The 23818-nt window shown below is 44.7% G+C and overlaps 1 protein-coding gene across 1 annotated transcript in view; it reads right to left on the bottom strand.

Annotated features, from left to right (window-relative positions):
• Window positions 1-16008, bottom strand: part of LOC144766745 (N-formyl peptide receptor 3-like) — a 106621-nt gene extending 90613 nt beyond the window's left edge. Inside the window, exon 1 of the mRNA XM_078650493.1 lies at window positions 15927-16008. Coding sequence (XP_078506619.1) covers window positions 15927-15944 — 18 coding nt within the window. The 5' untranslated portion in view covers window positions 15945-16008. The remainder of the gene's footprint in view (window positions 1-15926) is intronic.
• Between the last annotated feature and the right edge of the window lie 7810 nt (window positions 16009-23818).

Below are 23818 nucleotides of genomic sequence, written 5' to 3' on the forward strand. Positions count from 1 at the left end.
TATAGCTGATATTCTGGGATTCGCAGTTCAATTCTCTCTCCTCTTGATCATCATTGGTATGGCTAGCGAAGTAACAGGCCCTGCTAGGGGGTTTCTCATCTATGCAATCCTGCTGGCTAGGAGAGAAAGATGTTAGAGATGATTAGAGGCTACACCCCCCACACACTCAGAATGGCTGCCTTCCTTGTATAAGACCTCTAAGACTGATGTGGGTAGATTGCAGCACAGTAAGAAGAAAGCACTATGAGATTGTTTATTAAATTTGGCTCAGTGCTAGTTTTCGAGGAAGTTTAACTGAGGGGTTTAAGTTATTATGTTAGCACGTTCAAAAATAATTTTTGGATCCTATGATTAAGCCTCTATGGAAACTCTCTGACTGTGTTAGGTCCCTTTCCTAGTTTCTGCACTCAGTTGGCCAACATAAATAGTCACCAGAAGAGAGTGAGACCACCCCTTCTCAAAAAGGGGCCAGCGACATTCTGTGGGATTGTTGCATACCGGTAGGCGGGCTTTGTCTCCTGGTTCCGTTTCGATGCTAACGTTTCCTTAAAATCGAGTAACGGTAATTGACATCCTGCTTTCTGTTAACTGGGGTCTGAGATGAATGAGGATATCATTTTTTCAAAAATATAATTTAAAAACTGAAAAGAAAAAAAGACATGTGCTGTGACTCCTAGAATGGCAGATTTGGTGCTGTGCCTTGCTCTGAACCCTGACTGAAAGGGAGGTAAGGAGGTATGGGACTCTACAAAGGTGGAGCGTTCTTTATTGACATGTTTCTCCATCATTTTGGACAGGATGGGAATCATAGAAATTGGTCTATAATTAGACCAGTGGGAGAGGTCCAAATTAGGCATCTTCAAGAGGGGCAGGATCATGCCATGCTTCCATGCCTGTGGAAACTGCCCCTCCTGTAAGGAAGAATTGAGGAGTCCTACCAGAAGCTGCATGATATCCGAGTCCAAGGTGCAGAGCTTGGCTCAGGTGAGAGGATCTCGGGGGGAGCCAGCCCCTTATTTATGGAAGCAACAACAGAAACAGAGGCAGATCCAAAGTGGCCCACAAATCTGATTTATGGTGAGCTGGTTTAGTTTGTACGATTTTCAGATCCTGTCAGACAGCCAACTGATTCTAGTCTGGAAGGCGTCCCTTCAGTTCGCCTTCAGTGACAGTTGGCTGTCCCACACCTTTTTAACAGAACAAATTGCCAATTCCTTGCACTGAGACTAGGATAATGCCAGTGCTGTGAGACTTTATTAGGGTTGAAGAGTTCCTTAACTACTCTAAAACGAGTTTTGGGAAAAGTTTGGGATGAAATAATTTGATCTGAGTAATAAGTGGCCTGGGTCCTCTATACAGACCATGACAATTACTTAGTACTGTTTTATCTTTGTGCTTACTGTCCTCATCATAAGAGAGCCTCCAGGAGCTCTCCAGGCCCATGCCTCTTGATTTCTCCACCCATAGCGCCTTGGTGAACCATGGGACAGGAGGTTGGGACCTGACTGGGCAACTAAGTTTGGTTGGCAGGAGTAAATCCAATGAGTCCCACAGCCAGTCCTAGGCTGATCTAGCACAGCACTTGTGCTCCTCAGCTGGTGGTTGAGGGCCAGGATGTCTAGTCTCAACCAGGCCCTGGTCTTAAACTGTGGTCCATGCCTCACTTTGGGGGAAGCAAGACAGACCCAGACAGAGAAAGGTAATGCATAGTGATCCAATCACAGTAACAGCGGGGGGGGGAGGGGGCAGTATCGAAATGTTTTATGTTGCAGAAGATCGGGCCTGCTTTGTAAGTTATTGCGGAATTGATTGGATCCAAATTCAGTGCCCTGAGATCCTCAATTAGAATCTGGCCAGGACTGCATAGACTATCCCCGAGATGGATATTCATATCCCCAAATCATATCAAATTGGCAGATCTGAGGATGTGAGGGGGGAGTAGGTCGGAAGCATGTATACCAGTTGCCAGCATGTCTCGGTGGTCATTATATTAATGCACCAGATACTATAAATGTGTATTTGAGTTCCAACGAAAAGGACGCAGCTTCGCAGCCTGATATAGATAGTTGGAGTATGTTGCATTTGTAATTTTCTGTAAACACAATGGCAATCCCACCGCCTGGTTTGTTAGACTTATCCGAATATATGATTATACCACGATTTCAATTACCACGCATGGCTTTACCACGCGAATTTTACATCGCAAGTGGCTTTACCACGCTGGTATTTACAACGTAGGATTTTACTACGCCTAGAAACGTCTTACCTGCACGTCTTTCTCTACGAGCCCTTACTTCCATCCTCCATTGAAACAAGCGTCAAAACACGTATACCAAAATAAAAAAAGGACTGTTTTTTTGACGTACACGGCACGTCTTTGGGGGAGGCTCTTTCCTTTTTCTTTTAAAATTATGTTCGTTTTTTTTTTTAAAGTAAACTGCTTGTTATTTTTTGGGGGGGAGACCCCCCCCAGCCCCCCTCTGCCCCCGCTTGTTATTTTTGGGGGGGGAGACCCCCCCCAGCCCCCCTCTGCCCCCCAAGCCCACGCAGAACGACTCGAAGGAATACCACATCTCCCCCCCAGCCCGTGGTAAAGACGTCGTGGAAGGCACCCTGCGTGGAAGGCACCCTGCGTGGTAAGTGTCACGTGGTAAATGTTAGTAGTGGTAATGCCTTCGTGGTAAATGATGTTTCCCGACTTATCCCTCCTCACCATAGAATACTTTTGTGGCAAGCCGCAATGACACCACGCATGGAGGCCTCATGAATCATGTTTCCATTAGAAGTATAGTATTGGGGCGTCGTCCACAAATAAATTGTAAAAGTGCTATTGATGGCTAAGTAAAGAACGAACATTATTGCTGTAGATGCAAAACATGCTTTCTAGCGCATTACATGGGGTGGAAGCCTCACTGCTCCCTGAAGTCGCTGCAAAGGTTGCATTGACCGTAGCAACTTGGGTTATCATATGGACTAAGTGAGAAATTGCAAGAAGTGGAGGTTTGTGGGCTCTTAAGTGGGTCAAATGAAGCTTGGCAAGCTTCTAAACAGGTAGGGTGGAGTGCTCTAATTTGCTCTGTGGAATAAATCTTTGAGTCTGACCCAAAAGGTGCAGGGTTCTTGGCCCCTAGATCCACTCAGGTGCAGACGGGTGAAGATGAGCTTGCTATTAGGAGCACCTTTGGAAAACCAGCCGCATGTCTGCTACATGTCCACGACAGGGTCATTCCTAAATAGTGGTGTGCAACCAAAGACTAGTCCACTAAACGAGCGGTGCACACGTCCCCACAATTGCCGCTTTCACAAAAGTACGAGCGGGCCCCTAAACCTTTGCACCCTGTGCCTAATGACTTCAGCTCCTACACCACTCCCCTATTCAAATGAGCTCTTCTCCTCCCTGAAAGGGTCAAAACAAAATTTCCCCTATACTGTTAGTGAAGCTTGGCTCCCTGGAGGTCCTCAGAGAAACCCTCTTTGGCATCTTTAGGTTAAAACAGGAACTGTTAAAGTGCCCTTTGTTCTGCCAACTGTTTCGATCCACTCCTAAAAAGATAATCCCTGCGGTGTGACAGCTACAGTTACCACAGATTAGTCCTATCTGGCCTCAGAGGCAGGCCTTTCTCCTCTAAGTCAAGGTTGTTACCTCTACCAGTCAAGGATGTTTATTCAAGCTCTGAATTAGTGGCAGAACTGTTCTAACCCAGTTATTGCTCAACAGCCAAAAGAACGTATATATGAACTTATTTTCCTGCCTAATTTTATCAGAAATGTGATTTCACCATTAAATATGATTTTAAAACCTAAGCAAGAAATTGCTCTGAAGCATTCTTTAAGCCTTTGCTTAAGTGCAAATAGGGAATTAAACGTACTCAGGGAAAATGTAGCAAAGCCTACACAGTGAAATAGCTTTTGTAGTCTATGTTTATATATTAGCACATTGCACTGTGGGCTTACAGGGCACTCATTAGGGTGATTTAGTAATACATTAGACTATGGTTTTCCTATATGGCAAAGGCATTTTTCCCTGTCACATCCCACTGCTGTAAACTGCAGGCTGATCAAAGCATAGTAAGTCTCCCAACATGCAAGTTGTCACATATGTGAGTGTGGTAAATACAGAGGGGCAGATTTATGATGACTGGCGCATCCCCAGGGATGCGCCAGTCATATTGCGCCGCTGCTCCGCCACCCATGGTGCGCCGCATTTACAATGCGGCGCACCATGGGGCAAAAACAGCACAGATGCGTGACGCATCTGTGCCGTAAAGGTGGCGCATTGCTGGAGTTGCATCGCAAGCGCGACGCAGCTCCAGCAAGGCTCGGGGGTGCCCTATCTGACCAATGCTGCGTCAAGACCTACGCCTGCTTCAAGCAGGCGCAGGGTTTTGACGCAGCATTGGCCTGAAAGTGACTGAGTGAAATCTTTTAGATTTCACTCAGCCACTTTTGCAAGGCGCACCTGCCCCAGAACGCCCACCCTGGGCCGGAACGCCCACAAGTGGCGCAGGGCTTTACAACGTGACGCATCTGCCTAGATGCGTCACGTTGTAAATGGGTCGTAGGGATGCGCCACGTTTACGCCGCAGTTGCGTGACGTAAACGTGTCGCATTACCATCATAAATCTGCCCCAATGTGCACCCACATATTAAATTAAGCTTTCCATGTCATAGGAGCATTATAGAGAAATAGGGAGTTTCAAATGACAGTGTGTGTTTGAGAGGGACAACAGGCACTTTCCTACTCTATAGCAGTGATAAAATGTAAAAAGTCCAAACGCCAACAAAAAGAGTGTCTAGAAAAAGGTGAAAAGCTTGATATGACTTTCGGAAATAGCTGATTTGTTAAAGAAGTCTGTTTACTGTTTTTACTTAATACTGTCCCTATATAGTCTCTACAAATGATGGCCTAAGTGTTGTACGCAATCTTGTGGAATGTATCAAGGCAGTACCAGTGCAGAAGCTTCTCAAACTCAGAGTATGATGGGGCTTGTCACACCATACTTATTTTACCAGGTGGAACCAGAAAGCAAATCTCCATACTGGGGTGCAGGTTAAAAGATCTGCCATCAAGAGTTACTACTTTTATGGCTTGTATCTACAGTAATCTATATTTAAAGGATATACTTTGTAGGTGTACTTGTACAGTCCAGTGGAGTTTAAAGCTCTGCTGGGGTGATTAAAATCAGTAATGGGACTGAATAGGTGAATCACCACAAGTAAGGCCTGGCGTAGAATTATACTGGTCGCAATTTACTAGCAGTCGAGAATTATGCGATCTGACCTATGCACTGGTAATTCACTTTTGATATTCTGAATCGGAAAAAGTGGAAATGAGACCTACCTAATTATTATTCATCAGGTAGGTTGCAAATTGTAACTCACACCCATTGGTTACAAGAACTGGGATGGTGGCCTGGAATAGTCAGGACATCACTATGTCTGTGATTGCTTTTAATTAAAGAAACCTTCTTTTAAAAAAATCAGCCAGAGTTCCTTAAAGTAAACAGGCCGGCTTTAAAAAAAAATTGGTTTATTTTTAAAAGTTTCTTTGAGAATAAGCAGTTGTCCCCTGGTCCACTGCCTACTCTCCTCGAAACCTTCTCCGTAATTACCAAAGAGGAAGTGGTGTAAATGAGAACCCTTCCCATTTGCAAATGTGTTACCATCCTAACTTGGTAGACGTTAACTTTTCAATGGTTTGCAAATGGAATTCCAGTCGCATATAATTGATAGACATGGTAGTAATTTGCAAATTGTAAAGGACACCTACAACACACCCCTTTCAAATCGCTTTTCAGTAACGATTTGGGATCCTATTTCAGCAATCGGTAAAAGTTTACTGACTCATAATTCTATTAGTACATGAAGAAAACCCTATCTTGAAAACCAGAGCATTTTTGACAGCACAATAGGCAATTAATAAGGCTAAGGCGAAACATTTTTCCACTCTGATCCTCAATGCTCCCAATAGCTCTAGAAGCATTTTTAACATCTTGAACAGTTTGACTAACCCTGAATGTGCCAAAAATGTGACACCCCGCTCCCAAGAACTATGCGAGAACCTGGCAAGGTTCTTCAATGATAACATCAAAAATATCATTGATGATTTGAGTGGGGTCCTTCCTCAACCTGAGACGGAAGACGTCATGAAGGTGGGCACTGTGGGAACTGTTGTGGAGGCGGCGCGGGGGTTAATTTAAGGGTTGGTCCGGATCACCACTTATCTGAATTTCCGCCCCTTGAAGCAGAAGACTTTTATGGACTAGCGTGTGGGATTCCCTCTGGATCTCCCTTAGATTCGCTGCCCTATACAATCTGGAAAGAGTTTAAGGCCGAGCTATTTCCTACACTCCACCAGATTTGTAATCAGTCGCTTACTGATGGAGTGGTTCCATCTCAATGGAACCAAGCTGTAGTGACACCCTTGCTAAAAAAGCCTTCCCTTGACCCGGACTGCCCTAAAAATTATAGGAACACGAAAAACCTTACAGGCGTAAGGTGTGGCTCTTAAGCACGCCAAAGGCAAACTTAACAAAGGTGTCAACAAATCTTTACTCCATATAGTGATGAGAGTTTATGTTGCCATACATTTATTCTGAATTTTCATTTATCAAAACAGAAGAAATAGGTAATTCCAATTTAATTCTTATCTAGGGAAACAAACAAACAGCAAAAAGCTGTATGTACATACAGCTTTTTCCTGTTTGTTTGTTTCCCTAGATATTTAACCCCTGAAGAAGAGCCAAGCTAGGCTCGAAATGCATTGGGGTCAATATGCACTGTATTGAAAGAGGATATCTTCAATTGATATGCTATGATTTCACGGCACATTAGTGCAACCAATAAATAGATTGGAATTACCTATTTCTTCTGTTTGGATAAATGAAAATTCAGAATAAATGTATGGCAACATAAACTCTCATCACTATATGGAGTAAAGATTTGTTGACACCTTTGTTAAGTTTGCATTTGGCGTGCTTAAGAGCCACACCTTACGCCTATAAGGTTTTTCGTGTTTCTATGTTTAGCACCTCTTGGACGGGAGGTGAACCTCTTGAGCACCCTTACCTTAATCACTTTGGAATATATACTTTTTGCTAACCTTCCTTGAACTTGTGAGTGCAGCGGACCCCCATTCTTGTGACTAAAAATTATAGGCCCATCTCTCTCTTGCCCTTTCCCGCTAAAATTGTGGAACGTGTAGTTAGCAGCACTCTCTCCAAATTTTTGGAACAACACAACTTATTGGAGGAGGTCCAGTTTGGTTTTCGGCCGTCCCATGGTAATGAAACGGCCTTGGTTACCATGATGGACAAACTTAGAAGTCGGTCAGACAGGGGTCAGCCAGCAGTACTTATTCTGCTTGACCCGTCGGCCGCCTTCGACACGGTCAACCATTGAATCTTGCTGAGAAGGTTGAGAGAGGTGGGGTAACAGGGTGTGCTATGAAATGGTTCCAGTCTTTTTTACTGGACAGACAGCAAGCAGTATCTCTCCCCCCTTTTCAATCTGCTTTTACCAAAATCACGCATGGTGTACCGCAGGGCTCGGCCATCAGTCCCATTTTATTTAATATCTACATGAAACCACTAATGACGTTCATCAAAAAGCATAATATCAACATCATAAACTATGCTGATGACACGCAGCTGATTTTCTCTCTTGAGGGAGATCAGTCAACTTCATTGGAAGTGTTACATAGTTGTTTGCGTGACACGGCGTTGTGGTTGAGGGACAATTTGCTGCAATGTAATGCTGATAAAACGGAGGTGCTTTACTGTACTACGGAAAGGCTTCCCTCCAGGCTGCCCAGTAACTTCTGGCCCATGGACACCCCAACTCCCATTCAGCCTGTACAGACGGTTCGTAACCTGGGCGTGACTTTTGACAGTAAACTAACTCTGAAAGTGCAGGTGACGAAAACAGTGGGCTGCTGTTTGGCCATTATTAGATCATTGAGGAAGGTTTTCCCTCTGCTTCCCCCTTTGGCTCGCACATTATTAGCACGCAGTACTATTCTCAGTAGATTAGAATACTGCAATGCCTTGTTGCTTGAGTCTTCTAACTTTTTATTTGATAGGCTGCAGAGGATCCATACAACGGCAGCCAAATTAGTGCTTGGCTGGCCTAGAAGGTCTTCTTCCTCCTTGGCTTTGACTGAATTGCATTGGCTCCCATTAAGACAAAGAGTCCAGTTCAAATCTCTCTGCCTAGTGTTCAAAGCCCTGAATGGGATAGGGCCTGTGTCCTTTCAAAATAAATTGGAATGGTATGTCCACATGAGAACTTTGCACTCGTCGGGGGCAAAGTTAGTAAAGGTACCCAGATCATTTGAGGTGTCAGCTGCGAAGCTCTGGAATGCCTTGCCTCTGGAATTCAGACAAGTAAGTGACCTCCTCCTTTTTAGAAAGAGGCTAAAAACTTGGCTGTTTCCGAAGATTTAGATGGTTGTCTGTAGTGCGTCCCTATACTTGCTATGTCTCTGAAAGTGTTAGCGCCAGGATGCCTGTCAGGTGACAGTGCGCTTAAGAAATACAATAAATAAATATAAATCTGTCCTATAGTCCTAAAACCTGAATGGAGCTCTTCTCACTTTCCCCTTAAAAATCCTCCTAGGACACTTTTTCCCAATCCTCTTTTGACTCTGGGTACCACTCTTGCATTTCTCCTATACTCAACATTACTCCACTACACTCGTTTCTTTCTGCCACCAGTTTTATCCTCACATTCTTACCATCACCACCAGTGCTTAATTTGAGCAGGTGATTACCAGTGGGGGTCACTGGAACATATTTTTGGGGGACAGCCACTTATTTTCTTGCATCAGACATTTACTAAGAGCAAGAGAGGGAAAACAGAAAAAGTAGAAAGACAGAGGAAGAGAAAGACATACAAAGGGAGAAAGCAGAAATATGCAAGAGTTAGATGAAAGGACAAGGAGTCCCTAGTATTGCGTTATAGAGGCATGAGGTATATTTAGAACTACCAATCTTGGTATTTGATGCTTCGATGTTAATTGAACTGGCCCGGGGTTTCTGAGCAGAGCTACGGACACCGACACTTTACAAATTAAGCACTGATGACCATCCTTCTTGTGCATCGGCACCCTGCTCCTTTTCCACTTTTGACCATCTTCTACAGAATTCAACCGTGCTGTCATCAGTTTGTATGGGCCCTTGAACTTTGACAAACCTTGTCCCATTCATCCTGATATTATTACCTTTACCCAGGATACTTCCTCAACTGAACCTTCAAAGCCTATCATGTTTCTTTCCCACTTGCTGCCCTTCTCTTCCCCTTTAAACATGTTTTTAAATGAACTATGGGGCATATTATCAACAAATAGCGATATTTATCGATATCTAGGCTTAGCGGCTATTTTTTTATCTCCGCGCATCACTCGAATTTATCGCTGAGATAAAGTGCTATTAGCAACGTTTATCTCAAAAGCGATAACATTCCAGGCGATAGCGTCAAAATCCGTGAATATCGCTGAGAATACAGCGATATTCAAGCATTATCGCTAACAGGGTCTTAGCCATTATATCCACCTCCCATTGGATATAATGGCTAAGAACTGGTCTGAGCAGGTGTTCGTTTTTGGAGATATTCGCGCTTAGCGCGAATATTTCCAACGCTACGCCTGTGTTGGTAATAGGCGATAGCGAGGTTAGCGACTGCTTTCAGTCGCTAACAGTTTGGGAACGCCCGCTTTGCATGTCATTAGCGATAAATATCGCTAACATGCAAAGCAGGCCCCAAACCGCTCGATATCGCCTACAAGCTGTCGCTAAAAGCAGTTAACGACAACTTGAAATTGGGCGATAGAATTATCGTCGCTTAGCAGCCGAAAACGGCCGCTAAAGCGGCGATAATTCCCTATCGCAATCCTTGATAATATGCCCCATAGAGTCAATCTTTTATTTGCCCCTCTAACCCTCATCAATTAGAAAGGTGAATGTGGCACCATTCACATAAATATGGTACAACAACACCAACTCTTTCACCGCTCTCTCTACTTGCAACCTACGCTTCCAAGCCATCTGAGCCACCATTTTAATCATGTGATTTGCAGTCTCTACAAAGTCATTAGATTGTTTTTATACACTATTGCCCTGCAGAGTTTTTCTTCCATTGTCATTGTAATTTCCTATGAACAAACTGTTTCCCTCTGTAGTTCGATAGCCCCATCTTACCTTCACCCTAACCTTTCATTTCTGTTATGGTTTATTTGTATTCTTTTATGGCCAGATTTCTGTAATTAGGTTGAAATTATTAAATTATCCTGAACTACTTATCGGTATAACATTGCTTAAGATAAACACCATCAAAAACGTCTTTATAGGAACTATGTGACACCAAACATATTAGACAAGACAGAACTCACTAAAGATCTGAATTGCATTGCATTATTGTGGTACTAGAATATTGTCTGAAATACATATTGTGCCCAAAGTAACTTCCATAAAAATATCACCCTATTGTAGGTATTAAAAAAATCTGAACTCAATAGGCCGATAATGTGAAAATAATATTTAGAACATGCTATTTATGTCAAACGATTTCTTGGTAAATGATATTGTGACGTACAAACCACTGAAACGCACAGAAGGTGATAGGAGGTATGCTTGCAAATTGTCCAACCACTGGCAATCACTCGGGTTAGCATACCGACCTATCTTCCTTTTGCTTACCATGCCACCTCAGCTTGCATTTAGCCATACGCAGATCAGTATTGACCATACACCTCATGGGAACAGTCCAGCCCGACCTGCTTGGTTCCTGTGACATAGTGAGCATGGGACTCACATCTGGGCATACCCATACCACTTAGGGCAGTGCATGAAACACACAACACGTAATGGGACAAATGCATGCAATTTGTTTAACCACTGGAAATCGCTCAGGGTAGCATCCGAAAACTGCCCTTAGTGGTATATGTATGCCCAGAAGTCAGTCCCATGCTCTCTGTGTCACTGGAACCAAGCTGCACCTGGCTGATAAACTGATAACTAGGACAAAACCAGTTCTGGGTCGCTTGTGTTGCCGTTCAAGGAGCACCTGGATTGGCAGTTCGGGCAGGACTGTTCCCATATGGTGCAGGGTCAAGACTGATTTGCATATGGCTGGATGTAAACTGAGGTGGAATGGTGAGCAAAAGAACGATGGGTTGGGATGCTACCCGAGCGATTACCAGTGGTTAGACAAATTGCAAATGTTTGTCCTATTACCTTTTGTGTATTCCATATTGCCACCCTAGAGGGTAAGGGTATGCGCAAACATCAGTCCCATGCTTACTGTGTCACTGGAACAAAGCTGTACCTGGCTTATGAGCCCACAACTGCGGCGAAACCAGTCCTGGGTTGATTGTATTCTGCTTCAGGAAGGACTTGGCTTGACAGTTTGGGCTGGACTGTTTCCATGAGGAGCAGTGTCAAGACTGATTTGCATATGGCTGTGTCCAAACTAAAGTGGCATGGTGAGCACAATAACATTGGGTTAGAGTGTTACCCTGAGTGATTACCAGTGGTTAGATGTATTGCAATCAGCCACCCATCACCTTTTTTGTGTTTCATGTACCACCTTATGCAGCATCGGTATGCCCAGATTTGGGTCCCATGCTTAGCATGTCACTAAACCGAGCTGTACCTGGCTGATGAACGCATAACTAGGGCAAAACTGGTCCTGGGTTCCTTGTATTCCAGTTCAGGGAGGGCCTGTCTTGACAGTTTGGGCTGGACTGTTCCTGTGAGGAGCAGGGTCAAGACTGATTGTGCAAGGGTGCCTGAGTTGCATGAAGGATTGATTTTGTGCAGGAAGGGGCAGTGTCCTGCACAAAAACAAACTTAAGAGGAGTTTTCCTCTTTCTATGTGTGTTGCAGAATGCTGCACACATAGAATAATGAAAAATCGAGGAGAAAAAGACATTATTCCTTGTTACACCTCACCTCACAGGGAATAAGAATTTGGTGCTCCCCAAGTTTACATAATTTTGTAAATCTGGGGCAGCATCAACGTTATTGGGTGTTGTGTGCAAAAACCCACCACAACGCCCATGGAATGCCTCCCAGGCACAGAGTAAGTTGACAAAGCCTTACTCAAGATTTATGAGGCCACTCCAAGCCTCAGAGGGTGGCTTTGCATTGCTTCATAAATCTGATTCAGAGCCCTGCATCATGCATGTACCACTTTATGTGGTGCAGAAGAGATGCAGGGCTCTGATTATAAAGCCTCCCCTTCCCCTTTTGTGTGCTTCATACAACCCATTGAACAAGGGTGGGTAGATGTTACTATGTGGCAACTCATCTTGGGTTGGCCATCTGGAAAAAGTATGAAGGATGTTTGGTATTTCAACTGTTCATCACTATGAAAATGTTGGTAAAGTGGGTGAGAAACTTTATCTCAAGCCATGATTGCTTTTGCCTAAGGGGCTTTGGATGATGGGAGAGTAACTAGATGCTATAGGGATTTTAATACAATGGTACATAGAAGTCCTTTTGCTTTATGTTTGTGTTCCTGGGAAAGACCTAAAGGCAACCTTGATGGTGTACATGGATTTGTGAAGGAACCTAGGATTAGAATTAGCTGGCAAACATGTGCTTGAAAACCGACACAGGGTTGCCAACAACACTAAATTAATCTCCAGATGTCAACACATATTCTGGGGTGCTTAGATCAAAAGGAAGCAATATTAAGAATTAAGGGCTTCATTTGTGGGGTTTTGGCGTAGGGCAGCACAGCAAGTCACCTTGCTGCGCTGCCCTAGATGAATGTGAACGTGCAGAAATGCACCGTATTTATCTAATAAGGGGCCTTCCTGCCCTATCCCCCCGTGTTGATGCCATTTCAGCAGCATAGCGCCAATGCAGGCACACTTGCACCATGGTGCAAGGGTGACTGTGTTGTCGGAAGGATTGTTTTTGGGCAGGAAGGGGCACTTTTCTGCACAAAAACAATCCTGGGAGGCGTTTTCCTCTTTCTATGTGTGCTGCAAAACGCAACACACATGGAAAACAGAAAAAACAAGAAGAAAGTTCTTTCTCCTCATTACTCCTGTCATGAGCAGGGGTATGGTTTTGGGTCATCCCCAGGTTTATATGATTTTGTAAATCTGGGGAAGCATCAAAATCCATGAGTGTTGCATGGGAACACCCACTGCAACGTCCATTTAATGCCTCCCTAGCGCTGATTAAGGCAACACAGCGATTTGCTCTGCCTTACCTTACCCCATATCTATGAGTCCATTCAAAGCCATACAAAGTGATTTTGCATGGCCTCATAGATATGATTTCAAGGTTTGCCCAACTTGAGCATCAGAAAAGAGATACTCTGGCGGCACAAGGGGGTCATGAATATGCCCCAAATGTTCCACACTTTTCTAAACAAACACAACTAGATGGAGATGTGCCCTCTGGTTTTGGTCTAATCCGTGAACAACCATGATAATTGTTGCAATGAGTTTCCGGAACAAACAAGAGAAAACAACCACTGGCAAAAGATATGGTCTTTGCAGGCTTACTTTTATATTTTGGCTAGCATATTCAATATGTAAAAAACATACAGTTATAAACAAATTGAAAGTAAAGGAATTGTCTTATAGCCCAGGCACCCGTGCCCTGGCACTGAGGTGAGCTCAAAATTAAAATCACTTGCAGTGAAAGACTGCCAATGGCTGACGTGATCTGACCCATTACCATATATTGTATGCGGGTGGGGGTAATGCTAAGCAAACTATGACTGACACTTGAGCAGACCAATGGATATAAAGGGTGACCAAAAGCCCCTGTATCAATGCATTTATTTTCTATTGTGATTGTTTTAATAAACATTAGGCTGGGGAGAGAGCTCTCTCTGCCTAGGTCAGACTTAAAACCTTGCTCAATGGCAGGTGACGTCTCTGGACTTTTCACTTCCTAACTGCGAAGAGAAATGCGAATTAGATACGGGGCTAATATGGTGAGAATGTATTGGTGTTTGTGCAGATAAAGAGTCATCTGATTGTCCTTGGAGTGAGATAGAGAATAGCTCCCTGTCTAGTGAATGTGAATAATTTCAAATGGAGCTGTGCTTTCTTGAGGACGTATGAAGTGTACTGTATATGTCCATGTCGAATTCCTATCTATATCATATAATATTAATTACATTATAAAACTTAGGAAAAATAGGCCTTTGCAAATGCTTTTAGTTCTCTACACATGTATTATAAAAAACAATGCTGATATGTCAAAGTCTGTTCCACCAGGCTCAGCTGCACGTTAACCGGCCATGGAATTCGCAGCCATTATGCTTTGCAAGTGCCACACATTAGAGAATTGCATCTAATCTGTTGGTAGGTTGTTAGGGCACTGATAAAGAGTTGGGAGAAGCAGGGTTGGATTGGGATCAAAAATCAGCCCGGGCACAACAAAAAAAAGTGCCCACATTTGCATATTGCCTTTCCGCAAAACACTGCTTCAGCGAAGTTTTATGAAAAGAAAGTGGGTGGGGGAATGTTTTATTAACTTCACTTTGTTAAAAAAAAATGCACAGATTAGTTCACACTGCTGAGCCACATATGAATGTAAGTGAGACCACTTCTGCTCAGTCCCCCTACCCCCGCTCAATCAGCATTACATTAATGGGCTGGCCCAGCAAGAGAAAGGGAGTGAAACCTCCGCCCATCTGCCTCTAGAAAGGCCACTCAGGCACGCACTGGGCCGCTGGCGGCATCTGAACAGCACAGGCAGCACCCAGGCTTCCCAAAAAAAACAGCCCACAGCTAGAGCTCGGCCCCTGGCCCTCCAGCCATTGCCCGAGTGCCCGCGTTACCAATCCGACCCTGGGGAGAAGTGGCATCCCCGGATGGAATACTGCTTTCCTTGATCCCAAGTGGCTGGTGTTCCTGCACCTGGATTTTGGGGGTACTGAAGCAGAAAGCCTTATTTTGCTGCTTAGTAAATTTGAATTAAGACCAGATAGGAACTGCGCACTCAAGCGCAGGGCCCATTCCCACCCTACCTAAAGGCATGGGCGGAGTAGACACCGCTCAGCCGGAAATTTTTAATTTCAGCCCCTTATATGCCGTCGCCTAAACCTGACTACTTTTTAGTCAGCCCCTATGTGTCACCACCAGGAAACCACGTTTAGAATTATTTCATTAGCTACACAAACAAACCATGAAGAATTGTTTTTGTTTTACTTCACAAAGTCCATAACAACAAACCTGTGCGGAAATCTTTGGTTTCTGGTAGTGGCAGAACCAACTTGCCTCAGAGGCGTCTTCACAATGCCCAGTGTAATTTGCCCTATTTATTTCACGCAATGGACGAAACAGCAGATTTGTCACTGCTGTCGATGAGATAACAACAGGAAAAGAAACTCCTCGCTACCGAAAAAGGCGGGGCAGTCGGTATGCCTAATTTTTTTAAAGAAAGTTACAAGTTTGTTTTTGCTTTCATTGTAGAGAAAGGGTCATATGCGGTTTTATTTGTAAAATATTTCACAGTGACAATGCCTCTTCCAGAGAATCTGCTTGGTATTGTTCAGGGCTATCAAAATTCTGACTAACAATGACTCTGACACGGGTAAAAATGTTTTTTTGTGCAAAACAGAAATTAATTATATTATAAGCGTGCAGAAAGAAACTGTAATTAACTGGGGAATGCAAAAATTACTTTAATTGGAGATGTGCATTTCGCTCTTTGGAGGATGGAAGATGCGACAGGACAAACGGAGTAGTGACCGCAAATCATCAAATGGAATTATCATTTAATTCAGGCACAATAAGAGACAAAATGAGTGATGCACGATGTTAGCTGCCCCAAAGGAAATGCCAACTCGGAGCAGTCGCAACAAGTTAGGTTCCTGAGGTAAGCCCGGAATTCCAGGTGCGTCTTTGGAGCGCCCCCCGCTCGTGGAACACACCCTGCCCATAAAGCTGGACTCACCTCAGGAGAGCTCTCCATCGTCGTCCTCGAAAAGCAGATATTCTGATGGTGCTGCTGCTTATCAGTTCTTCATCTGTGGCTGGTTTCAGGAAGGTTTTAAATAAAACCTCCCAGCACGTCTGTCTTCGGGGACTAATTCTTCTCATCTCTACGCCCTCCTTTAAGTGGGTTTTGCCATTAGGTCTCGCTGAAGACCGCATGTGCTCTCTGCCAGCGTGATCTGTGTACTCATGCAAATACCCCTGCAAATGGATGCTAGAGAGAATTATTCGGGGGTTTCTACTATATGTTTATTATTGAATTGCTAACATTGTGGCTCAGATAGTTGCCTTGGACGCCCATCATTAGAGCTTCATTTTAGAGATATCAGTAGTGCTGAGACTTATGAATGGGAATTTTATTTTTGTAACTGATAACACAGGGCTGCAGTTTCAGATGACATCATTCTAAAGACATAAACCCAGCGCCCGACCCGAGACAGCTAACCCACAATATTGCACCTTTTAGACACTAATGCAAACATCTGCATGGCATGGACTCAAACTACACTTTACTGTACCATGTGAAAATAACCACTACACAGTACTAGATCATATGGATTTAATATACCATCACTACCTGTCTGATGAATGAAACAAAAGTGAGTTGCTAACCAGTCGAAAATTAGTTAGCTACCACTAAATAAGTGGTTTTGATTTGCAAAGAATCGCTCATGGTGTATTTCCTACAGTAGCACACTGCAATGAATATTTAGTGATTCCTTATTTTTGTGATACAACATACTGAGGGGCAGATCTACAAGAAACTGCTGCAGGGTGGCACTGTAAGCCCTTTGGCTGCGCCAAGCTGCGCCACTTTCAGAGCACAGGAATGCAACATATTTACAAGAATATGTCGCATTCCTGTGCTCTCCCCTGCGCTGGTGCACAAAAAGCTGCCAAGTGCTAGTGCAGGCATCCTTGCACCATTGTGCAAGGATGCCTGCGCCATGGGGAGATTGTTTTTGTGCGGGAAGGGGCACCATCCTGAACAAAAGCAATCACTAAAGGCTTTTTCCTCTTTCAACACGTGCTGTAGAATGCAGCACGCATTGAAAGAGGAAAAAACGAGGAGAAATAAAAAAATTTCTCCTTGTTGCGCCTCGCTACTCCACCTCTAGGGTGGAGTAGCATTCAGACACATCTCCAGATTTAGGATGTCTCATAAATCTGGAGATGTGTCTTGTTCCATGAGTGTTGCGTGGGAACACCCACAGCAACACCCATGGAATGCCCCTTCCACGCACAGTGCTGCGTGTGAAGGGGCCTTATTTACAAGGAGAGGAAAAGTCACGCAGGGTGGCTTTTCCTCGCCTTGTAAATATGGAGGAGCCCCTGCGCCACCAGTACGTCACGAAAAGTGATGTACTGGTGGCGCAGGATGCTTGTAAATCTGCCCCTGAATTGCTAAATGCAATTACCTAGGAGATCTCTGTTTGCTTTATGCCCCAGATTTTTTTCCTACTCTCACAATGATGGACTGTGACTTGCTTCTTAACAATGATCTTGACCATATCTGTACCCTTTTCTGGATGTTCACTTATGGCTTTGAGCTGCTGTGCTCCCTAGTCCCAGGCACTACACACCACTGGAATCAAGCTAGCCGGGCTGAAGAGAGGTGCTACCTCGAAACCGGCCCGGTCCTCGGATGCTTGTTTCCGTTCTGGGAAGGACATGGCTTTTGTAGTTCGGACTGGACTGTTCCCATGGGGCACAGGGTCAGCGCTGATTTGCATATCGCCATTGTCTAACCCAGGGTGGTGTGGAGTGGAAAAATGATGGATTTGGGCCCAGATCTTTGGACTGGGGTGAATGTGTGACATTGATCCACATTCTGTCCATCATTGTTGTGTTTGCAGTTACCGCTCTAAGTGTACTGCGGATGCTCAGACGTGAGTCCCAGGCACTCCATACCACTGGAATCAAGCTAGCCGGGCTGAAGAGAGGTGTTACCTCGAAACCGGGCCGGTCCTCGAATGCTTGTTTCCGTTCTGGGAAGGACATGGCTTTTGTAGTTCGGACTGGACTGTTCCCATGGGGCACAGGGTCAGCGCTGATTTGCATATCGCCATTGTCTAACCCAGGGTGGTGTGGAGTGGAAAAACGATGGATTTGGGCCCAGATGTTTGGACTGGGGTGAATGTGTGACATTGATCCACATTCTGTCCATCATTGTTGTGTTTGCAGTTACCGCTCTAAGTGTACTGGGGATGCTCAGACGAGAGTCCCAGGCACTCCACACCACTGGAATCAAGCTAGCCGGGCTGAAGAGAGGTGTTACCTCGAAACCGGGCCGGTCCTCGGATGCTTGTTTCCGTTCTGGGAAGGACATGGCTTTTGTAGTTCGGACTGGACTGTTCCCATGGGGCACAGGGTCAGCGCTGATTTGCATATTGCCATTGTCTAACCCAGGGTGGTGTGGAGTGGAAAAACGATGGATTTGGGCCCAGATCTTTGGACTGGGGTGAATGTGTGACATTGATCCACATTCTGTCCATCATTGTTGTGTTTGCAGTTACCGCTCTAAGTGTACTGGGGATGCTCAGACGTGAGTCCCAGGCACTCCACACCACTGGAATCAAGCTAGCCGGGCTGAAGAGAGGTGTTACCTCGAAACCGGGCCGGTCCTCGGATGCTTGTTTCCGTTCTGGGAAGGACATGGCTTTTGTAGTTCGGACTGGACTGTTCCCATGGGGCACAGGGTCAGCGCTGATTTGCATATCGCCATTGTCTAACCCAGGGTGGTATGGAGTGGAAAAACGATGGATTTGGGCCCAGATCTTTGGACTGGGGTGAATGTGTGACATTGATCCACATTCTGTCCATCATTGTTGTGTTTGCTGTTACCGCTCTAAGTGTACTGGGGATGCTCAGACGTGAGTCCCAGGCACTCCACACCACTGGAATCAAGCTAGCCGGGCTGAAGAGAGGTGTTACCTCGAAACCGGGCCGGTCCTCGGATGCTTGTTTCCGTTCTGGGAAGGACATGGCTTTTGTAGTTCGGACTGGACTGTTCCCATGGGGCACAGGGTCAGCGCTGATTTGCATATCGCCATTGTCTAACCCAGGGTGGTGTGGAGTGGAAAAACGATGGATTTGGGCCCAGATCTTTGGACTGGGGTGAATGTGTGACATTGATCCACATTCTGTCCATCATTGTTGTGTTTGCAGTTACCGCTCTAAGTGTACTGGGGATGCTCAGACGTGAGTCCCAGGCACTCCACACCACTGGAATCAAGCTAGCCGGGCTGAAGAGAGGTGTTACCTCGAAACCGGGCTGGTCCTCGGATGCTTGTTTCCGTTCTGGGAAGGACATGGCTTTTGTAGTTCGGACTGGACTGTTCCCATGGGGCACAGGGTCAGCGCTGATTTGCATATTGCCATTGTCTAACCCAGGGTGGTGTGGAGTGGAAAAACGATGGATTTGGGCCCAGATCTTTGGACTGGGGTGAATGTGTGACATTGATCCACATTCTCTCCATCATTGTTGTGTTTGCAGTTACCGCTCTAAGTGTACTGGGGATGCTCAGACGTGAGTCCCAGGCACTCCACACCACTGGAATCAAGCTAGCCGGGCTGAAGAGAGGTGTTACCTCGAAACCGGGCCGGTCCTCGGATGCTTGTTTCCGTTCTGGGAAGGACATGGCTTTTGTAGTTCGGACTGGACTGTTCCCATGGGGCACAGGGTCAGCGCTGATTTGCATATCGCCATTGTCTAACCCAGGGTGGTGTGGAGTGGAAAAACGATGGATTTGGGCCCAGATCTTTGGACTGGGGTGAATGTGTGACATTGATCCACATTCTATCCATCATTGTTGTGTTTGCAGTTACCGCTCTAAGTGTACTGGGGATGCTCAGACGTGAGTCCCAGGCACTTCACACCACTGGAATCAAGCTAGCCGGGCTGAAGAGAGGTGTTACCTCGAAACCGGTCCGGTCCTCGGATGCTTGTTTCGGTTCTGGGAAGGACATGGCTTTTGTAGTTCGGACTGGACTGTTCCCATGGGGCACAGGGTCAGCGCTGATTTGCATATCGCCATTGTCTAACCCAGGGTGGTGTGGAGTGGAAAAACGATGGATTTGGGCCCAGATCTTTGGACTGGGGTGAATGTGTGACATTGATCCACATTCTGTCCATCATTGTTGTGTTTGCAGTTACCGCTCTAAGTGTACTGGGGATGCTCAGACGTGAGTCCCAGGCACTCCACACCACTGGAATCAAGCTAGCCGGGCTGAAGAGAGGTGTTACCTCGAAACCGGGCCGGTCCTCGGATGCTTGTTTCCGTTCTGGGAAGGACATGGCTTTTGTAGTTCGGACTGGACTGTTCCCATGGGGCACAGGGTCAGCGCTGATTTGCATATCGCCATTGTCTAACCCAGGGTGGTGTGGAGTGGAAAAACGATGGATTTGGGCCCAGATCTTTGGACTGGGGTGAATGTGTGACATTGATCCACATTCTGTCCATCATTGTTGTGTTTGCAGTTACCGCTCTAAGTGTACTGGGGATGCTCAGACGTGAGTCCCAGGCACTCCACACCACTGGAATCAAGCTAGCCGGGCTGAAGAGAGGTGTTACCTCGAAACCGGGCCGGTCCTCGGATGCTTGTTTCCGTTTTGGGAAGGACATGGCTTTTGTAGTTCGGACTGGACTGTTCCCATGGGGCACAGGGTCAGCGCTGATTTGCATATCGCCATTGTCTAACCCAGGGTGGTGTGGAGTGGAAAAACGATGGATTTGGGCCCAGATCTTTGGACTGGGGTGAATGTGTGACATTGATCCACATTCTGTCCATCATTGTTGTGTTTGCAGTTACCTATCTTAATAACAACAATAAGAAGGTCACAGTGCTCTCTAATATTCAGCTTATCCAGCTTATCAATGTTCTCATTGGTATGTTTTAATGCAGTCATTTATTTTATTAATTTAAACATTAAATGAGCTTTTAGGTCAAACTCGCTGGCAGTTTCTGGCACACCTTTAGAAATCTGTACTTCATGTAGACTACAAAGTACCAATTGTTGCTCGTGTTTCACATTAGAATTATAAGCTGCCTAATATGTAATCATTTCTTTAAGATAAACATTTCAGTAAATATTTCTTTTGATTTCAACATACCAAATCCATATTTCTTTGTGAAGTTTTGTGATATGTAAGAATTATTTTTTACATGTTTTTACTGTAAAAAATGAATGTTTCATTGAGGCAATGTGTTGCTTAGGAAGAATCAAGCAAATCAACCAACCTAATGCATTTCAAGTATAATGAGTGTTATATTTGGACAAAATATTGAGTTGTAAATATCAGGAAACAGAAATATTGGAAGAATATAGTTTGATACAAAAATATCGTAGTGCAAACATTTTGTTGTCGAGAATATTGTTTTTTCTGCAAAGTAATATCGTTGTTAAGAATATCATTGTTGTTAGTATCTTGTTGTAAAAAATAATTTCTTCATGTTTTTAGTTCATATATAAATGTTATTTATTATTATTGTTTGTATAATTGTTAATACTATTTTTAAATTTAGCTTGTAATTTAAATGATATATCATTTTTAATTTATTTGCTAATAAAAATGTATAGTGTTGAATCAGGCTGCTGTGTTTGTAAGGGTATAGGGTGGGAAGTTAATTGAAGTAATAATTATTTTACAGTTAATTATTATTGTTATGTTATGTTATGTTAGGTGCCATTTATAAAGCGCACTAACGCCGAAGCTTCCTGGCGCTGCTAGACAGGGTAGAAGAAAACGGAGTACAGAGCAACCTAACATAGGGGTGGGAAAAGATGGGTCTTTAAGTGTTTTCTGAATGAGAGGAGAGAGAGGGAAGATTTAATAGACAGAGGGAGGGAGTTCCAAAGAGTGGGGGCTAAGTGAGAGAAGCGGCGACCACCAAATTTCTTGGTTTTATTTTTTGGGGTAATTAGTAAGTCATTGCGGGCAGAACGAAGATTGCGTGTGGGGCGGTAGGGTCGGATGAGGGAGTTGAGAAACCCTGGACTGTAGCAGTGAAGACATTTAAAGGTGAGGCATGCCACCTTAAAGGCGACCCTTTGGTTCATTGGAAGCCAATGAAGGCTGTGAAGCAGGGGTTTAGCAGATTGCCATCTAGGTAATCCATGAATCAGGCGGGCTGCCTGATTTTGGACGACCTGAAGGCGGTTTAACAGATAGAGTGGGAGACCGTGATAAATGGAATTGGAAAAATCAAGACGAGAGAGTACAAGTGAGGTGACAGATTGAGTGAGTGCCGCGGGGGGGAGAAGGTGACGGACTTTACAAATCCTCCGAAGTTGGAACATGCATGATGAAATTACCGCTCCAACTTGGGCTTTGAGGGAAAGTTCAACGTCAATAATTACACCCAGACTTTTTATTGTTTTAGCTGGGGTAGGGGGGGAGCCAAGCTCCGGAGGCCAGAACTGAGGGCCCCAATGAGTGTGGCTTAGGCCGGGGAGAAGGAGCTCAGTTTTTCCTGGGTTCAGTTTTAGTTGGTTCTGGTCCATCCAGAGTTGTATGTGGATCATTACTGCGTGGAAGGTATTGATAGCTAGTTGGGAATTAAGTGAAAAAACGAGCTGCAAATCATCAGCATAATTGAAGATTGTGATGTCCCACTTGAGGAGGGATTGGATCAGTGGCCGGAGATACAAATTAAATAGAAGCGGAGAGAGGGAGGAGCCCTGGGGGACTCCACAGGACGTCGGAGATTTTTTCGCCGTATAAGGGCCCAGGCGAACTGCCTGTGTTCTTCCAGTAAGAAAGGATCTGACCCATTCAAGAGCAGGGCCCCGAATGCCAGCCTGCTCGACACGGTGGAGAAGGATGTTATGGTCCACCGTGTCGAACGCGGCGGACAGATCCAAAAGGACAAGGGCTTGGGGACTCCCGACGTCAGCATTGCTCCTGAGCGTGTCAAGAACCGCCAGAATGACTGCCTCGGTAGAGTGTTATTCAAAGACAATGGTCTCAGACAATTATTTCTACTCAGAGATTTTTATGAACACCTTCACTTAGTCATGGGGCATGTCCAATTACTCCGCCCAAACACATTCAATGATGATATGTATACAATCAAAATCAAGAGAAGCAACAGCAATAATTATAAATCCAGGGCAATTTTAATTCATTGCAATTATAGCTATCTCAGTGTACAAAAAGAGAAATTTGGTTGCCCAAACTAGGGTATGTGCAAAGAAACTGAATGTAGCGTGTTAGGATAGAAAGATATAAAGGAGCATAGAATGAAGAGTGCTTCAAATTCAGATACACAAACGATCAATTTATAAAAAAAACAATTTACAAATAGCCTGGCGTGTGATATTTTCAAAACAATTTCTTATGGAGACAATGCTTCCAAAATCATATTGCACACGAGAGAGTGTATAGCAACATCCAGGACAAAGATTCAAATGGCGTCGACGTTTCGACTCGTCTTTGAGGCCTTATGGAAAATTAAACCTTGGCCAGCGAGTCTTCATCAGGACTAATAGTGTGGGCAGCCAGAAGAGTAGCATTTTAGAAAATTGATGAAGCAGAGACTTATTGCCTGCAGGATTAGACCAAAACTTACAACCTAAATCCACCTTGTGAATAAGGCAGTAATTCCCTATCTCTGGGTATGAGATTGAAAACATCACTCTTCCCCTGCCACTTACACTGATTAGGGCCTTGCTACTCTTCTGGCTGCCCACACTATTAGTCCTGATGAAGACTCGCTGGCCAAGGTTTAATTTTCCATAAGGCCTCAAAGACGAGTCGAAACGTCGACGCCATTTGAATCTTTGTCCTGGATGTTGCTATACACTCTCTCGTGTGCAATATAATTTTGGAAGCATTGTCTCCATAAGAA

This window comes from Lissotriton helveticus, chromosome 7 (genome assembly GCF_964261635.1).
Source record: "Lissotriton helveticus chromosome 7, aLisHel1.1, whole genome shotgun sequence".
Classification (NCBI taxonomy): domain Eukaryota; kingdom Metazoa; phylum Chordata; class Amphibia; order Caudata; family Salamandridae; genus Lissotriton; species Lissotriton helveticus.